The 18,338-nt window shown below is 35.8% G+C and overlaps 7 protein-coding genes across 7 annotated transcripts; 5 read left to right on the forward strand and 2 right to left on the reverse strand.

Moving 5' to 3' along the window:
- Positions 1–301: 301 nt before the first annotated feature.
- On the forward strand, positions 302–1,004 carry LOC17894333. The gene has a single exon (XM_006302864.2). The coding sequence runs from the start codon at positions 428–430 to the stop codon at positions 914–916; it is 489 nt and encodes a 162-aa protein (XP_006302926.1). The 5' UTR covers positions 302–427; the 3' UTR covers positions 917–1,004.
- A 137-nt stretch (positions 1,005–1,141) lies between these two features.
- LOC17895339 (putative pentatricopeptide repeat-containing protein At1g56570) lies at positions 1,142–3,633 on the reverse strand. Its single transcript, XM_006301276.2, has 2 exons — positions 2,963–3,633; positions 1,142–2,869 (listed from the first exon to the last, which is right to left on the reverse strand). The coding sequence occupies exons 1-2, from the start codon at positions 3,581–3,583 to the stop codon at positions 1,652–1,654; spliced, it is 1,839 nt and encodes a 612-aa protein (XP_006301338.2). The 5' UTR covers positions 3,584–3,633; the 3' UTR covers positions 1,142–1,651.
- Positions 3,634–4,073: 440 nt separating this feature from the next.
- Positions 4,074–6,969, reverse strand: LOC17896565 (alkaline/neutral invertase A, mitochondrial). Its single transcript, XM_006301959.2, has 6 exons — positions 6,288–6,969; positions 5,974–6,133; positions 5,634–5,845; positions 5,035–5,528; positions 4,877–4,925; positions 4,074–4,687 (listed from the first exon to the last, which is right to left on the reverse strand). The coding sequence occupies exons 1-6, from the start codon at positions 6,873–6,875 to the stop codon at positions 4,358–4,360; spliced, it is 1,833 nt and encodes a 610-aa protein (XP_006302021.1). The 5' UTR covers positions 6,876–6,969; the 3' UTR covers positions 4,074–4,357.
- Positions 6,970–9,676: 2,707 nt separating this feature from the next.
- LOC17894939 (disease resistance RPP8-like protein 3) lies at positions 9,677–13,035 on the forward strand. The gene is made up of 4 exons (XM_006300641.2): positions 9,677–9,766; positions 10,062–10,942; positions 11,028–11,174; positions 11,272–13,035. The coding sequence occupies exons 2-4, from the start codon at positions 10,075–10,077 to the stop codon at positions 12,990–12,992; spliced, it is 2,736 nt and encodes a 911-aa protein (XP_006300703.1). The 5' UTR covers positions 9,677–9,766; positions 10,062–10,074; the 3' UTR covers positions 12,993–13,035.
- A 382-nt stretch (positions 13,036–13,417) lies between these two features.
- LOC17895202 lies at positions 13,418–13,918 on the forward strand. The gene has a single exon (XM_006301184.1). It carries the CDS (start codon positions 13,418–13,420, stop codon positions 13,916–13,918), a length of 501 nt encoding a protein of 166 aa, XP_006301246.1.
- Positions 13,919–14,866: 948 nt separating this feature from the next.
- Positions 14,867–15,816, forward strand: LOC17895875 (thaumatin-like protein). Its single transcript, XM_023787543.1, has 3 exons — positions 14,867–14,900; positions 15,027–15,348; positions 15,468–15,816. The coding sequence occupies exons 1-3, from the start codon at positions 14,867–14,869 to the stop codon at positions 15,814–15,816; spliced, it is 705 nt and encodes a 234-aa protein (XP_023643311.1).
- A 1,019-nt stretch (positions 15,817–16,835) lies between these two features.
- Positions 16,836–17,339, forward strand: LOC17896608. The gene has a single exon (XM_023787544.1). It carries the CDS (start codon positions 16,836–16,838, stop codon positions 17,337–17,339), a length of 504 nt encoding a protein of 167 aa, XP_023643312.1.
- The last annotated feature ends 999 nt before the right edge of the window (positions 17,340–18,338 follow it).

The raw sequence follows: 18,338 nt of genomic DNA on the forward strand, positions 1-18,338 counted from the left end.
TTTTAAAAGGATGATATCTTTTTCTTTCTTTTTTTTTACAAGAAGAATGATATCTTGATTTTGATATTTTGATATAAACATGTGGATATATGTAGTAATTGGTGATTTTCATAACCATAAGATCCACACTTAAAGCAATGGATCAACTACTATTTTTTCCTTCCTCAAATTGTGTTACCTTTTTCTTTTTACATCCCAAGAATGCTATTAAATCTTTGACTTTATAACACTAAACCGTTGTAGGAGCTTTTCATAGTCCTATGACATTAAATTTTCATAGAATGGCAAATTCCGTAATTAATTAGAGATTCAAGGGTGAATTCAGACCACACCACCTATATATGAAAAGGCAAAGATCCTAAAGAGACAGAGATCTTAACACAAAACAAAGCAAACACCAAAAAAAAAAAAAAAAACACAGAGAGAGATGGGTTTGGTTACAGATGAAGTGAGAGCTAGGGCAGAAAAATACACAGGAGATGAGATATGCCGTGAGAAGACAAGGGAGTTTCTCAAGGAAGTTTCTATGCCTAATGGGTTATTGCCATTGAAAGACATTGAAGAGGTTGGTTACGACAGAGAGACAGGTATTGTCTGGTTGAAGCAGAAGAAGAGCATCATTCACAAGTTTGAAGCCATTGGGAAACTTGTCTCTTACGCCACTGAGGTTACTGCCCAGGTTGAGGTTGGGAAGATCAAGAAGCTTACAGGTGTTAAGGCCAAGGAGCTTCTTATCTGGGTTACTCTCAATGAGCTTGCCTTGGAACAGCCGATTACTTCAGGGAAGATCAATTTCAGGACACCGACCGGTCTGTCCAGGACTTTCCCAGTGTCTGCTTTTGTTGTTCCTGAGGTTGAGAAGCCTGCAATAGAGAAGAACAATGTCAAAGAAGCTGTTGCAGTCACTGAGGCTTAATTTGCTTAGTCTCTCTATTTTATCTTTCTAATCATGTTTTACTTTCTGCTTAATCTCCTTTTTATCAATAAGATGATACAATTTCAGATTTGGAATCTATAAAAATCAAAATATATGAAAATTAATACCCTTTATTATAAGCAGATTCTGCATTATTAAAAAAAGCCTATGGAAAAAAAAAAGTTAAGGTTCTTATTGTCTATAGATCTGAACCTAGTGGACAGCTTCTGATGTTAACATTTCAACAGAAAGCAATATCTTTAGCTTTAATAAAGCAAACTTAGAGGTGACTTCATAGCCAACAATTTTCTAAAAGTTTCTTGGAAGCTATCACAAAGTCACAGTCTCAACACAAGAAAGAAGAGTTGTACTATAAATAGACCAACAACACTTTGATCCATTGAGGCAGGTTAAGATTGTCCTGAGTCCTGACACTAAACTTAGCCATTACCTGATCTAAATCGAGGTATGGTGATGTTTGTTCTTTAAAAAGTAGGACAGTCTCCAATACTATATGTATGCATAGAGCCATACCTAAAAAGAGATTTGTTCAGATATTGTCAGATTCTGTGGTCTTCAAGAAATCCTTTGATGTCAGTCATCTTTACTTTCTTGATCTTTGTTAGTTGTGTCTTGCGTCATTCAATGGCGAAAAAAGCCGTTGAGTATCAATCCAACCGACAACTTAACAACAAACAGTAGCACTAGAGCATTAATATACCAATGCCCTCATGTTTACGTTCCGAGTTCTTGATCATAAACTAAGGTGTCTAAGTCAGGAACATAGCCAGCTTCTCTGGTCACCTCTATCAGTAACCCCAATACTGAATATACAGAACTCGCATCAGGACACATTTTATCGTTCACGGCAAAGCTAAATACTTGATTTTCGACTTCGATCCAGCTCATACCGGCTTCTTTTTTGTTCCCCATCACCCTCATCATCTTCCTCACTCTCGCGAAATCGACCCACTTACCTTCTGCTGCATAGATGTACGAAAGCATCACATAAGTCCCCACCATTCTCGGTTTCAACTCCATAACTTTTTTTGCAGCTAATCTACTTATCAATCCCGTGTGCTTATGCGCTTTACAAGCCCCAAGAATCGCTCCCCACGTGGATTCATCTGGCTTAAACGGCATCTTCTCAACCAATTCATAAGCCTCGCCTATTTTTCCAGCTCTTCCAAGCAAATCCACTACGCAGTTATATATATCTCGGTCTGGAATAAGACCATACTCACTTTCCATGTCTTTAAAGTACTTCAATCCTTTGTCCACTAGACCGGCATGGCGACACGCACTCAGAACCGCCATGAACACAATCCGGTCGGGTCTAATACCCGAATGAACCATCTTATCAAAAAGCTCAACAGCTTGTGCTCCATAACCGTGTGATCCATACCCAATCATCATTGAAGTCCAAGACACCAGATTCCTCCTCTCTTCGATTTCTCCAAATACTCTTTGAGAGTCTGGTATGTCACCACATTTAGCATACATATCGATCAAAGCATTGGCTAACTCAACGTTCTTGTTAAACCCTCTTCGATAAATCCTTCCGTGAAGTTGCTGGCCACAGTTCAATGCAGCTATATTTGCACATGCAGCAACTAAGCTTGTGAAAGTGTAACAATTTGGCACAAAGCCTTGCGATTCAAACCGCTGAAACATGAGCAGAGCTTCACTGCTGTCTGATCTCTCGAGCTCGGATACCAAAGTGTTCCATGTGATCAGATCTCTATCTTCCATCTCATTGAAATAACGTTTTGCTTCTGATAAATACCCACACCTGCAATACAAGTCCAATATAGAGTTCATCACCGGAAGGTTAGACTGAAACCCGCGCTTAATCACTGATGCATGAATTTGCTTTCCCGTTGTAACAGAATCAATCGAAGCGGAAGCTCTAACCGCTATTGTTATACAGTAAGGCGTCACTTCAGCATTCTCCTGAACACACAAAACATATCCAAAACGTTAATATCTCAACCCAAAAACATAAACAACTCCATCGAAAACACGAGAAAATGTAGCAAACATTACCAGCAACATTTGCTTATACATCTTTAAACCACCAATGCCATCACCCAAATGCGTAAACCCGGTGATTAAAGTAGTCCAAGTAACATCATTTTTCACCTTAATATTCCGGAAAATCAAACACGCCGCGTCCATTGTTACCGAACAAGTCGCATACATATTCATTAAAGCATTGTCAACATACAAAGAACCTTCCATACCAAGTTTAACTACAACCCCATGAACAGAAGCACCATAAGCCAAAACCTTCGTGTTTCTACAAGACTTCAGAACGCTCGAGAGCGTGAACTCATTTGGACTCGTTCCTTGCCTAAACATCTCTTGAAAACACTCCCAAGCACAAGAATTGTAGTTAGAAGAAGCGTAACCAGTGATCATCGCGGTCCAAGCTACTACGTCTCTCTCAGGCATTTCGTCGAACAGTGAGCGTGCTTCTTCGACTAAGCCTTTTTCGAAATATGAAACGATTAGATTGGTTGCTAAAATGTGATGCTTCTTGGGTCTATAAGGAGGTGACTCTGTGTTTTGACTTGATTCGACGCAGGCGTTGCGTAGAGAGCTTCTGACAAAGTTTGGGATTGGTTTAAACGCATTGGAGCGTGCAAGTTTCGTGATGCTGCTCATTGTCTTGCCTACAGACACCAACAATGTATGTTTACAGTGTTTTCTGAGAATTTTTTGTTCTGTGGTAATCTCACCATTGTCTGAACTCAACGACAAAGCTTGTTAGTCGTAATCGGAATCCGACTGAGCAAAGTGTAGTCGGGAGTGTTCAGGTATCCGGGTCGGGTTTTGGATTTTATACCGGAAAATTTGGACCGGTTTAGGTAGGTGAAAGTTCGGTTTAGCATTGTAAAAAAATTTATGATTCGGTTTAAGGGTAATTGGATAATTGGAGTTTCTGGTTTTCTATCATTATGGTTCTTTCAACGAAATCGCGGTTCAATTTCTAAAATTTTATTTAATTTCGATTAGAATTTGGTTAGTTTTGCCAAGTTTTGGTTCAAACTAATATCAAAAGTGTCAAATGTCAAAGCAGTAAGACTTGTAATTCGAGATATAAACCAAAACCAAACAAAACCGAATACAAAAATTGTAAACTGAACCAACTGGATTACTAGTATATCACAACCGAACCAAAAGATTTCAATTGGTTTGGATAAATTGTCCAGACTTAGGTGTGTAGAAAGGTGAAGCATAAAAAGCTGATTACAGGGTAATGCAGATGCAACGATATAAAACTGTTGCAATCATATGTATGTATACACAAACAGATCAATAAATAATATATGTGACAGTCAAGTTTCTGTGAATATTCAATTTCCTGTAAGATCTATAGCCTAAAGAGCTTATTGCGTTCGATTGCTCGGAGAAGCAAGAGAGACTGTTGCTTTGCACTCATCGGACAAGAATCTGAGTCTTGGCAGCAACTCGGGAGCATTTTTTCCGGTCGGATTTTCTGAGACCACAGGCACAGATATCAAGAAGTTCGTAATCTTCTTCCCAGAACAACAGTGATGCCATCTCTGGATTTGCTAGGAGGAGTTTAGAAGTCAAGAATCCGGCTACTGTCCATGTTTGGTAGAGCCGAGACTGCTTTCCGATGAATTTTCCAGATCGGGTGTCGTAATACTCTGGCCAACGATCTGCCATCAGTCTCTTCTCAGCCAATGCAATAGCTTTCTCAGCTAGCTCTGGTCTTCCCATCTTCATACATGCTAATGTGAACTGTTAATCAAACACACAAAAGTTTATTATAAACCAGATATAAGCAGATGCTACCAATGAAAAACTCTGAAACTGTAACCAGTTGATTTTGTAGTCTCATGGCATCAAGCAAGTTGCTTAATAATATGCATATTCGAGTACTGTTAATACTTGTTATCAAATCTAAACTCCAGACATATCTCTGTATACCTGCCAAAGAAGTGTTGGCCAGGATCCACTGTTGTGATACGACCAAGGCCTGAAAAGTTTAACAATAGTTTTCAGGATTAATTCACCGAAAAAGTTCAAGGCAAATACATCTATTGTCAGTTCGTCACAAGCCAAGGTAAAGAGTAAGAGAAACTCACGTGTTCTTTGGGTCGCTTCCAGTTATTATACGCCAATCATCGTACTCTAATGCAGGGTAACAAATCTTAAGAGGCATATTCCCTATAATGTCTTCCCATTTAGCTTCAATTAAGTTCAATATAGCTTCATTCTGCTTTGGTGTACCCAAGGAGGAAACAATAGACCAAAAGTTTCCGAGCGAGAAGAATCTGAAATCCATGTGTGCAGGTTGTAGGTTCCCGAGGAGATACCCACCTTGCTCTGGAATCCAGTCCATAAGCCATGGAGGAATTTGCTCAGGATAGATATTGAACTTGTTAGTAGCATCCGTGGAATACTCTTCTGTTTTGTAACGGTATATCTCATTGATCTTTTTAATGTCCACCCAGTAGTATTCTCTGATATGAAAGGACAAAGCACTTAATCTGTTGTTAATGGCTCTTACAAGATTCTTCGAACTGTCATTAACAGAAAGCATCTCACGGGAGCATCTGAGTGCCGAGTAGAATAACGACTGCAACATATCCAGAGAGAAAAGTATGTATAAGTCTCACAAAAATATATATATGCATATCAACACTGAAAACACAATCAAACAAAGTCTCGGTATTGAACATACTTGGATTTCAAGAGGATGGCCATGTATACCCATTCGACGATCAATCATACAAGAACCGTCAGTGACCAGAAGTGTAGGAAACATATCAAACCCATCTGCTAAACACAAGTTCATAATAAGCTTTATCCCTGTCTGAACATCTATCCTCTCTTGTAATGAGAAATCTCCTGTTATCTTTCCATATGCCCGTAAGAGAATAATCCACCACAAACCTAAAAAGATGAAACAAACCATCAGCAAAACATAACTTCCCATAGAGAGAATACAACCCACATAGCTCTCCCACAGACACTCAAAAAAAAAAAACTCAAATCGCATGTATACATTAACATTCACTGACCAGAATCCACAGGAGCAACACGGCCAATAGCTGATTCACCAAAATCCGGATCCAAAACCTCTTCTGTAGTATTCTCATCAAGCGCCACGGTTCTGACTTTAAAACTTGCAGGCATCAACCCTTGGCCAGGACTGTAACAGTCTACAGTTTTCTCCCAACTCTTCAAAAACAAACAAATCTCCATCAATACACCAAAACCACACAACATCAATCATCAACACATAAATCAACTTATCACAATCTACTAAACTTCCAATATCAAACACTAAATTCTAAAAACCACAACAAATTAATGAGAGATTCATCATACATACCTGAAGCTGTAATGTATGAAGGAGAAAGTTCCGAACAATATCACCTTCACCTTTAAGCAAAAAAGCCAAAGCAGAAGGCACAAAATCTCTAATAAACACTTGATCATAATTCAAAGGCATCTTATCACCAGGATCATTCGCCGCAACAGTCCCAACCGGAGAACCACAGTATCTAACAACAGCGTCTTCCAAAATCCTCCACGCTTCTTTCTCAGCCTCGCTCTCTTCTCTCACAACTTTACCATCACCACTAGTTTCAACATTTACTCCAGAAACTGTTTCTTCTTCGCTTTCGATTTTGTGTATCCTTTCTACGATTACACCACTCTGAACATCAACGTGGATCCTCCCGAAGGATTTGTCAGTGGGATTCGTTTCAACAGATGTTGAGAATCCTCGATTTGGTGAAAGATTTGATTGCGGGAAACGCCAGATTGAAGAAGAGATGAATCTTTGTGTGGAGATGGTTCTGGTGGTTCGTGATAAATCTGGTGTTGATTCCTTGGTGAAAGTGGAGAAGAAGAGGTTTCTGTAAAACCGTGAAGGAGGTTTCGTGGAGAATTTGCGGATTAGATGAATCGTGCTCATGGTTAGAGGTTAAAAATGGAAGAAAAATGAAGAATTAGGGTTTATGAATTTGGGGGATTTGATGAATTTAGCGATGGAGAAGAAAGAAGTGGAGAAGAAGGAAGATGATTTTGGGAAAATCATTGGATTGAGGAAGAAGATTAGATTATTTTTCTTTCCTTTCAGGTAAAAACGGTTAACTCCGGTTTAATCTTGTACCATAACTAAAATTAGCGGTTTATTTCGTTGTGGTGATGGATGAATTCATACGGTTTGTGTATTCGAGTTTTGTGGCTACTTCGATTGGTTTTGGATTGGTTTAGTACAAGTCGAACCAATCAATGGCTACTTTGGCTGATTAGTAGTCGTCCCAGTCCGGTTTAAGTTGGTTTTCGAAAGCAAAACAAAAACAAAACAAAACAAAAGTTGCTCAGTTTTGATTATATTTGGTTCAATTTGGATTAAATTTGGTTAAACTTCGGTTTTTTATAAGTTGTATAATTTAACATATATAATTTTATGTATGATCATTACAAATATTTTGTAATTTTTGGTAATTTAATTATAACTACATATAATTAATATATGTATGTAAAAATTTATTTCGGGTTTCATATATATTTTCGCGAGTTTTGGTTCGATTCAAAATATTTACAATTGGTTTTGGGTTTTATGACTATTTGATTCAGTTTTAGAACCATATTTTTTGAATTGGTTTCCTATTTTGGTTTTTTTGCTTAGGAATTTTGGTTAATTTTGAATTTTTTTTTTATAATTTGACATATATAATTTGGGATTTGGCCATTACATATATTTTATAATTTTTGGTTATTCAATTATAACAAAATATATAACTAATATTTGTATTTAAAAATTAATTCCGGATTTAGATATATTGTTCGGGTTTTTGTTTGGTTCGGATACTTCGGTTCGTAATAACATTTAGAATTTGTTTGGGTTTTATGACTTTTTTTTTTGTCAACATTTAGACTAGCTCATCTGAGCGAATCCGATGGAACATTGTTTGTTTATGGCTATTTGATTCTGTTTTAAAACCAAATTTTTTGGATTAGTTTCCTATTTTGGTTTTTATGCTCACGCTTTCCGGAAAACAAACTAAACCACACCACCTCAATTTAACTCAACCACGCACCGATTATGAAATCATTCTCGGCCATGACGCTGTGAAGGAGACCAACAGGCAACAGTATCAAAGACACTTTCTTTGGCAGCATAAAAACACTGACGGCAGCACAATTCTATCAACCAACCAATGGTTCATGGTCACTTTTGTTCATAGACACTGTAAATGGTTTACACGACAGCAAGATATTAGACTACTTTGTATGTGCTAAAAAAATATTCAACAGTTGAATTCATACAATGGGGATGTTGAATAGCGTGTTGAATCTAGCCCTGTTAACTGAGCAATTATCCGGTTTTTTTTTTAAAATCCGGATATCTGTTATCCGGATATCCGTAAAAAACAAATATCTGCGGATACTTGTAGATATCCGAAAATATGTAAAAAAACCATAATACCAAATATTTTAGACCAAAATACCGGATATCCATATCTAAATACTGGATATCCATGTTTTCAAAAAGAAAAAATAATAAGTGGATATCCGTTATTTGTTTTTAAAAGTCGCACTATCCGTATCTTTATTCATATCTGAAATATCCATAAGTTTACTATTTGTATCTTTATCCGTTTTTTGGATAAAAAAATTCAAATACGGATACGGATATTTGCGGATACGGTTTTTTAATCTCAGAGCTAGTTGAATTCATGTGGATGAAACTATGTTGAAAAGATTTAACACGTTGAAAAAAAGGAACAAATTGCACCATAGACGCCACATGTTATGCAGTTATTGATAGCATAATTTTTTGATATTATAATTTTCTCCTAATGATATAAAGTCAATTATTTTAGTTTAATTTTAGTTTTTTTTATCAAAAATCATTGCTTTTTATATTTTATAGATATAAACTTGTTTCATTTAAGAGAATTTTTGAGAAATACCCCTTTTGGTGTACCCCTTTTTAAAAATACCCCTTTTATCTATCCATTTTCAAAAATACCCCTTTTTAAATATAAAAATTATAAAGTTTTATATAGTTTATAAGGTACTTCTATATAATAACTACTACTGGGAGATTCGATACAAATATTTTAAAATGTTTTAAATAGTTTTAAATCGTTTTATAAGTTTTATAAGGTTTTTAAAAGGTTTTTAAAAGGGTTTATACGGTTTTTATAAGGTTTTTATAAGGTTTTTATAATTTATTTTTACGCTATTTATGAAAGGTGTATAAAGTTTTAGACACATATAAAGGTAATTTGTGTATATATTTATAAGCTTAACACATATTTGGATAAATTTTAACATTTTTAGTGGGTTTTTTGATAAAGTTTGAAAAGGGGGTATTTTTAAAAAGAGGTATATGAGAAGGGGTATTTTTGAAATTCCCCCTTCATTTAATTTGGACATAGAAAAAGCCTATTTTTATGGTGGAATGGTAATGGTGTAAAGTGTTAAAATTTATTAAATAAAACTATTAGTATGTAAAACTTAAAAGAAATATGAGACGATGTCAAGGGTGTTGAAACTAATATGAAAGAGAGATGAGACTATGTCAAGGGTGTTGAATAATAAAACCTTTGTTGATACTTGATAGTGTTATTGGACGACAAACAAATCTTGTTTAATCCTCAAAAAGACAAAAAGTCTCCCTTTCTTAATTTTATTTTGTTTCCATTTTATTAAAGTCATCGTCACTATTTACTAAATCGAAGAGTATGAAACAGTAGGTGAAAGACAAAAAATTTGAAGAGAAGAAACTAACAGATCTTCTTGGGCTCTTCCAAAGAACTTTGTGAGGAGCACAAGCTAGTCAGAAGAGAGGTGTCTTTGTGTTTTTGCTTCGATCTGTCTTTTGTACTTTGTTTAAACGACAAGACTGAATCTGCTTTTTTTTTTTTTTTAATGTCAACTCTTGTTAGAGAGACCTATGTCTGAAATCTTGATTGAAATTTATGTTATCAAACCTTGTTTCCAAATCGTTTTACAAAACTTGTGGGTTTCTTTAATAAGTAACTCTTAACACATCTTTTAAGTTATGTTATACTTACTTCAAAGAGGTCTCACTTGAACGAACAAATCTATCTTTTGACTTTGAAAATTGTGATTGTTGGAGCAGGAGGGTAGTAGTCATGGCTGAGGGAGTAGTTTTGTTTGGAGTTCAGAAGCTTTGGGAGCTCTTGAGTCGAGAAAATGAAAGATTGAAGGGAGTTCATGAGCAAGTTCTTGAACTACAACGTCAGCTAGGAAGGTTACAGTCCTTGTTAAACGATGCAGATGCCAAGAAACATGAAAGTAAAAGAGTAAGAAACTTCTTAGAAGATGTCAAAGACATTGTTTATGATGCTGAGGATATAATCGAATCTTTTCTCCTGAGTGAGGAAAGAGAGAAAGAAAAAGGGATCAAGAAATCTTTGAGAAGACTTGCTTGCTTCTTAGTGGATCGCCATAAATTTGATTCGGGTATCAAAGGGGTTACTCTGAGGATATCTGATGTGATTGGAGAGATGCAGAGTGTGGGAATACTAAAGATCATTGATGGTGGTCGTGTTCTGTCTACGCAAGATAGACAAAGAGAGATCAGACAAACGTTTCCTAATAACTCAGAAAGCGATCTTGTCGGAGTGGAACAAAGTGTTGAAGAGTTGGTTGGGTGTTTGGTGGTTAGTAACAACATTCAAATGGTTTCTATTTCTGGAATGGGTGGTATTGGTAAAACAACTCTCACTAGACAAGTTTTTCATCATGATATGGTACGTCATCATTTTGAAGGCTTTACATGGGTTTGTGTTTCGAAAGATTTTACACAGAAACATGTTTGGCAAAGGATCTTGCATGATTTAAGTCAACCTGATGCAGACATTTTCCAGATAGATGAACATACACTCCAAGGTAAACTTTTTAAGTTGTTGGAAACTGGTAAAAATTTGATTGTTCTTGATGATGTATGGAAAGTAGAAGATTGGGACCGAATCAAAGCAGTGTTTCCGCAACACGGAGGTTAGATATTATACATAGAGTACTTCCTTTAAAATCTCACAAATGATTGTTAAAAGAATGATATGAAAGTATGAATGTTTTGCAGGCTCCAAGATATTGCTTACTTCTCGCAATGAGGGTGTTGGTTTACATGCCGATCCAACATGTTTTTTCTTTAGACTAAGAAGTCTTACTCATGAACAAAGCTGGACACTATGTCGAAGGATAGCATTTTCTAAGAGAGACAAAACAGGTACCAACAATCTTGTGATCTTTTATATATTGATCAGAATCAATACTGTCTATTTTAAGACTCAAATCTTGAAAGATACTCTCTTGTAATGCTGCAGAATTTAGAATTGATGAAGAAATGGAAGCCATGGGTAAGAAAATGGTTACATATTGTGGAGGACTACCATTAGCTGTTAAGGTGTTGGGAGGGTTATTAGCAACAAAACATACAATTCCCGGGTGGAAAAGTGTATATGACGATATTGGATCTTATATCGTTGGAGGATCTAGCAGCTTAGACGACAACAATCTCAGTTCTGTTTACCGAGTTTTGAGTTTGAGCTATGAAGATTTGCCAATGTGTTTAAAGCATTGCTTCCTTAGCCTAGCTAGTTTCCCCGAAAACTACAGGATAAATGTTGAGACATTGTTTAATTACTGGGCTGCAGAAGGAATACTAACGTTGTATTATGATGGAACAACCATTAGAGATAGTGCAGAAGGCTACCTAGAAGAGTTGGTTAGAAGAAATATGGTTATTGCTGAGAGAAACTATGCGACTTCGAGATTTGACTATTGTCATATGCATGACATCATGAGAGAAGTATGTTTATCCAAGGCTGAAGAAGAAAACTTCCTTCAAATCATCAAAACCTCTACTTCCACCTCTACCTTCAATGCTCAATCTCCCAATAGATCTCGCAGACTTGCTTTACATAGTGGTGATGCATTTCAGATGCTGGGACATAAATACAACCCAAAAGTCAGATCTCTTTTGTTTTTTGGTATCCAAGAAGAGATTTGTATACGATCATCAGCGATGTGTTTCGGGAGTTTACCATTGCTCAGGGTGTTAGATCTTTCTCGAGTAAAGTTTGAAGGAGGAAAGTTACCTTCTAGCATTGGAGAACTCGCTCACTTGAGATTCTTGAGCTTAAACAAAGCTGAGATCTCTCATCTTCCTACTTCTTTAGGGAATCTAAAACTTCTGCTTTATTTGAACTTATTTGTTGATGTTAGGAAATCAGTTCATGTGCCTAATGTTTTGAAAGGGATGAAAGAACTAAGGTACCTTTTCCTACCTTATACAATGCCTGATAGCACAATGGTTGAATTGTATGATCTAGTGAACTTGGAGACCTTGTGGTGTTTCTCACCAGATCACACTTGCGTGACAGACCTACTATGTATGAAAAGGCTCAGGAATCTAGCTGTCTCTTACCATGGTGGGTGTAAATTTGAAACTCTAACTTCAACTCTCAGTCAGTTAAAAGATCTCCAACATCTTTGTTTATATGATATCAAGAACAGCACCCGTGTGGCTGATGGAAAAGATTTCATTCAAGATTTTGTTTATCTCAAAGTATTAGCTTTGGGAATGCGTATGGCAAGGTTGCCTGATCAACATCGATTCCCACCGCACTTTGCACACATAATTTTGCAGTTTTGCTACATGGAGGAGGATCCAATGCCGATTCTTGAGAAGTTGCTTCACTTGAAGTGGGTTGAATTATCATGTAATGCTTTCTCCGGGAAGAGAATGGTGTGCTCGAAAGGCGGGTTTCCTCAGTTACGTGCGTTAAAGCTAGATGAACAAGAGGAGTTGGAAGAGTGGATAGTAGAAGAAGGGTCAATGCCATGCCTTCATAGTTTGAGTTTAATTGGCTGCAAAATGTTAAAGGAGATTCCTGGTGGACTCAAATATATCACTTCCTTGAAGGAACTGAGTATCAAATCAATGAAGAGGAGTTGGAAAGAGAAACTTTCTGAAGGAGGAGAAGATTATTACAAAGTCCAACACATTCCTCGCATTCAATTTACCAAGTGCGACGAAGAATGACAATGATGAAAAATATCAGGTAATAAGTTTTTGAAAATTTTGATGAATTGTGTTAAAAATCTTACAAGTTATATTTGTTACTGACAAAAATATATAAGATTTTAATCATTAAATACTAGGTTCTATATATCTTGGTTTATTTTTGTCTTGGATGCAATCATCTAATAAATATAGTGTAGGGACTACGATATTAATTAATTCCATCGAAGTACAATAGAAATATTTTGTAACTCTAAGTACTCTTTTTTATCTGATTATTTCTACTTATATTTGGAAAAGGACTCGAGTATTAACAACCTCATATATTTGTTTAAATTAAAAAGAATTAACAAAAATAACTCAATCACATTTGGAATAGGACTTGGTTAATCAGAGAACTATATATATATTATTTACATGGTTTACTTGAACATCATTAATTAACAATGTCAGTCCAAGAAGCCACTACAATCGTACAACATGAACCTCTCCTCAGTCGTGCATGGAGAGACGGGAGCCTACGTTACGAGGTTGCGATGAACCTTATCATTATAGTCCTCATCGTTGCAGCGATCTTGCATATGCGTAGCCACCACATTCCCTTAGATGAATACGTTGGTAGTACACTTTTGGGCACTTTCATTCTTTGGTACGCAATTTGCTTCCTAGGTAGCTGCGTAATGTGGGTTTCGGCATTCGGATTCACGGATGAGTCATTATTTAGTGAAATTTACTTCATCGGACGCATGACTCACACGTTAGGTTTCTGTGTCTTCCTCTGCCTTCTCTATTCTATTTCTCACTTGGCCTTATACATTGCTCTACTTTGTTTTCTATGGTTCGTATCGGCCTTGTTTGCACCGTGTTGTCCTCAACTATGGAGAGGAGAGCCAGCTTGGTGGAACTTCTTCAGGAAGCAACCACAGTCCACAGTTTCTATTGTTTAATTTACTCGATTTTCTCTTATTTTGGTCTGTTAACGGATAATATCTACCCTAAACCTCAATACGGCGTGATATATCCTACGCCAAATTTGGATTATTTTAGTTAGTGAATCTTTTTTTTTTTTTTGCTCTTGGAGGAACTTTATTTTAATGAAAGCATCATATGATAAACATTAATCAACCTCTAATTTAGAAGACGCTTTTAAAAATCTTTGTAAACCCTCTAAAAAAAAAATTTAGTAAAATTTTTGGCGAAAAAATAGTCGGAAATTTTTTGTCGGAAATATTTTTGGCAGAAAATTTTTGCGGGAAATTTTTTGGGAATATTACATCCATAGGAAGGAATATTCTTTCAATTATGAGTAAAATAGTCATTAAAATTTAAGAGAGAACAAAAATGAAAATGACAGTGGGAGAATACTTATTTTGATAGTTTTGCAAAAAGTTATCATAAAAAAGTCATTAGTAAGAATTTCTCTAAAATAAATTATATATTTTGATATTCTATGATTTGAGGGATCTAGAAAAAAAATTAGTCTCGAGTAATATTTTATTTTTATCATAAGTATTATATATACAAAATTAGTGGACAGGTGATAATTAGAATCCCAAGTGGATTCCAAAATTTTATCTCATGTGGGACATTCTAACAGTCCAATAATATAGCTTGTTGATATAATTTAAATCGTAGAAAAGAATTATTTATCATTTTCACTTGTTGAATATGAAGAGTTGATCCACACTGATGAATATGATGAAAGGTTAGTTACATTTAGTTGACTACAAAAGTAAAAAGCTAAATCACGCACTAACTAGTCCAACAGTCTTGAAAAATTGGCATGGTTAACATTTGCCATTAGTACATTCCCCAAATATTAAATATTCAACTTGTTTTTTAAAATTCCTATAAAAAGCACTGAGAAGTTGATTGTCTTACGTACTCTCCCATCAATGGCTACATACAACTTCATCTACTTTGCATCAGGTTTGCTTTCTTAACTTACATTCCGACAATATCTGTCTTTGTTCAAAAGTGTATTTTTACTATATTAGTTGCACAATTATTGTAATATTCACACTAGCTAGCTTTGTTGTTCTTTTTGGTTATCAGCTTCAACGGTAATATTTTACAACAAATGTAAACACACAGTGTGGCCAGGAATCAAACCTAGCGCCGGCGAAAAATTACTAGCCGGCGGTGGATTTGAGCTTCCGGCCAATAAATCCCATACCATTCAACTCCCACCATTATGGTCCGGGGCTTTTTGGGGTCGCCACGGTTGCACCTTCAACAAATACGGCCATGGTCGCTGCACCACGGGCGATTGCGGTGGTTATCTCTCATGCAATGGATCAGGTGGTTCACCTCCGGCCACTTTGGCCGAGTTCACCCTCGGCCCACTAGACTTCTATGACGTTAGCCTCGTCGACGGGTCAGTAAACTTTACTACAAATTATACTTACTTTGTCACCTTTGTAATGTTTTAGTTATAATGTTTTAACTATTTGTAATGTTTTAGTTATAATGTTTTAACTATTTGTAATGTTTTAGTTATAACATGGCGATATCGATAAAGCCGGTGAAGGGTTCAGGCAATTGCAGCTACGTTGGTTGTGTAAGTGACTTAAACCAGATGTGTCCGGTTGGGTTGCAAGTCATGTCACGTAACGGGAAACGTGTGGTAGCATGTAAAAGTGCTTGCTCTGTCTTTAAATTACCAAAGTATTGTTGCACCGGCTTGTTCGGTAACCCAATATCTTGCAAACCAACGGCTTACTCCAAAATCTTCAAAACCGCTTGCCCTACAGCTTACTCTTACGCTTACGACGACCCAACCAGTATCTTCACTTGTTCCAAGGCTAACTACATCGTCACCTTTTGCTCTCACCATCGTCGTTGAATTACAAAATAAAATTAAAGCATTTCTCTTATTAGTTAGCAAAATAATCTTGTTATGTTTTCAGATATATTTGAATTGAATATTTATATTTGTGGTATATTTTTAGGGACAAGATTTAATGTTTTGGATTTAGAAATTAATTTTGAACATTAAAACATTTAGTATTAGTTTTGAGGTATTTTTGAGAAAATGTATTTTATTGGTATTTAAGAAAATTTCTCTTAAGTAATAGTGGTCTATGTCAGTAATAATTTTAATATAAACGTAATGGTACGAGTATAGGTAACTTCTTGAAACTATTGAAATGTTAGGGGCTATAGCATACGAGTATAGGTAACTTCTTGAAACTATTGAAATGTTATTATTGAAGAAAATACCAATACATTTTTGATTAGATTAATAATTCATACTGGGATATTTCCATGACAAAAACATCCTCTATCTTGAGTATAAAAACAAAGAATTATATATGTTTGCAGGTCTCACGGCTTATAATAAATCCTATATACTAATCGCATGTTCTCTTCTCAATTCTAGTGAGGTATTCTATTCTTTTGATCAATTCTAGTGATCATAAAGGCTTCTCAACTATTTTGCTTTTATTTATAACAGCAATGCAACCAAAGAGCTGAAAGGGACATGTGAATCCAAATTATATATTTGCTAATTTGATGGTCGATTTTCACATGTTCGTTTTTTCATGTGATTTACAAAATATGTTCCAAGACTTAAAAGCCACTCATAAAACCATTGTCATCCGACTACAATATTAATTAATTGCATCTAAGTACAGTATAAAATATATATAGTAAATATATTGTAGCTAAAGCAAAATGCAAATCTTTTTTTAAGTGATTATTTCTACTTACATTTGGAAAAGGACTCGAGTATTAACAACCGCATATATATTTTTAATTGAAAAAAAAAAAAAAACTCAAATCACATTTGAAATAGGACTTGGTTAATCAGAGAACTATATATATTATTTACATGGTTTCCTTGAACATCATTAATTAACAATGTCAGTCCAAGAAGCCTCTACTATCGTACAAGAACCTCTCCTCAGTCGTGCATGGAGAGACGGGAGCCTACGTTACGAGGTTGCGATGAACCTTATCATTATAGTCCTCATCGTTGCAGCGATCTTGCATATACATAGCCACCACATTCCCTTAGATGAAAACGTAATTGGTTTTAAGGCTATGATCTTTCTCAGTATTTGTTACCCAAATTCCTTCATGTATAGCTGCATGGCGTGGGGTGGTGCATTCGGATCCGAGGATGAGATGTCATTATTTGAAGCTTACTTCATGGGACGAATAACTCATACGTCAGGCTTCTGTCTCTTCCTCTCCCTCGTCTCTTTGATCTCTAACTTGGCCCTATACATTGCTCTACTTGGTCTTCTTTGGTTCGTACCGGCCATGATTGCACCGTGTTTTCCCCAACTATATAGAGGAGAGCCAGCTTGGTGGAACTTCGTCGTCATGCAGCAACCACACTCCACAGTTTCTATTGTTTAACTTACGCGATTTTCTCTTCATTTATATATTTTGATTTGTATACATATATTGCCCGTTAAGGAATATAAACCTAAAGTTCTATACGACGTGATATATCCTACGCAAAATTTGGATTATTTTAGTTTAGTGAATCTTTTTTTTTTTCTTTTCTTTTTGGAGTAATTTTTTTCTTCTCTCTAAATCATGATCAGGCAAACCAGTCCACTTAACCAACAGTTTCAATAACACCCAAGAATCAACAGCAAACTCCACATCACTGCGATACTTATCTACATTATTCTTCATAAGCTGTTGTGCATGTAATAGATGAGATTTAATGTTAGCCAAGAAAGCATCCCGCTCCTTTAACATCTTCTCCAGCTCAAAATTCTTAGTAGAGTGAGCTTCAAAGCGAATCAAAGAAAGAGAATCCAATGTCGATTCTAGAGATGTTGCTTCACTTGAAATGGGTTAATTTATTGTGTAATGCTTTTTCCGGGAGGAGAATGGTGTACTCGAAGGCCTGGTTTCCTCAGTTACGTGTGTTAAACCTAGATGAACAAGAGGATCGTTGGAAGAGTGGATAGTAGAAGAAGGGTCAATGCCATGTCTTCATAGTTTGAGTATATATAATTGGCTGCAAGATGTTGAAGTATTTTCGCACTACAAGAAAAATCAACTTTCTTAATACACGGTAGACGCCATCGTACGTGTTTTCATATGAACGCTATGTTCTCGGCACCTATATTATAGCGATTCCATTATATGCAACTATTGGGTATATATTCCATACCTGTTTTGAGCTATTAAAATATTCAATCTATATATAATAAACATTCACAAGATACTGATCTTTTCATAAGTTATATATTTTGATATTGTATGATTGAACTCAGTACGTAGCGGATCTAGAGAGAAAAATTTAGTCTCGGCAATATTTTATTTTTATCATTAAGTATTATATATACAAAATTAGTGGATAGGTGATTATTAGTTATATATAATAAGTTATTCCTAAAT

The sequence above is a fragment of the Capsella rubella genome, unplaced genomic scaffold, assembly GCF_000375325.1.
Source record: "Capsella rubella cultivar Monte Gargano unplaced genomic scaffold, Caprub1_0 scaffold_2, whole genome shotgun sequence".
Taxonomy (NCBI): Eukaryota; Viridiplantae; Streptophyta; class Magnoliopsida; order Brassicales; family Brassicaceae; genus Capsella; species Capsella rubella.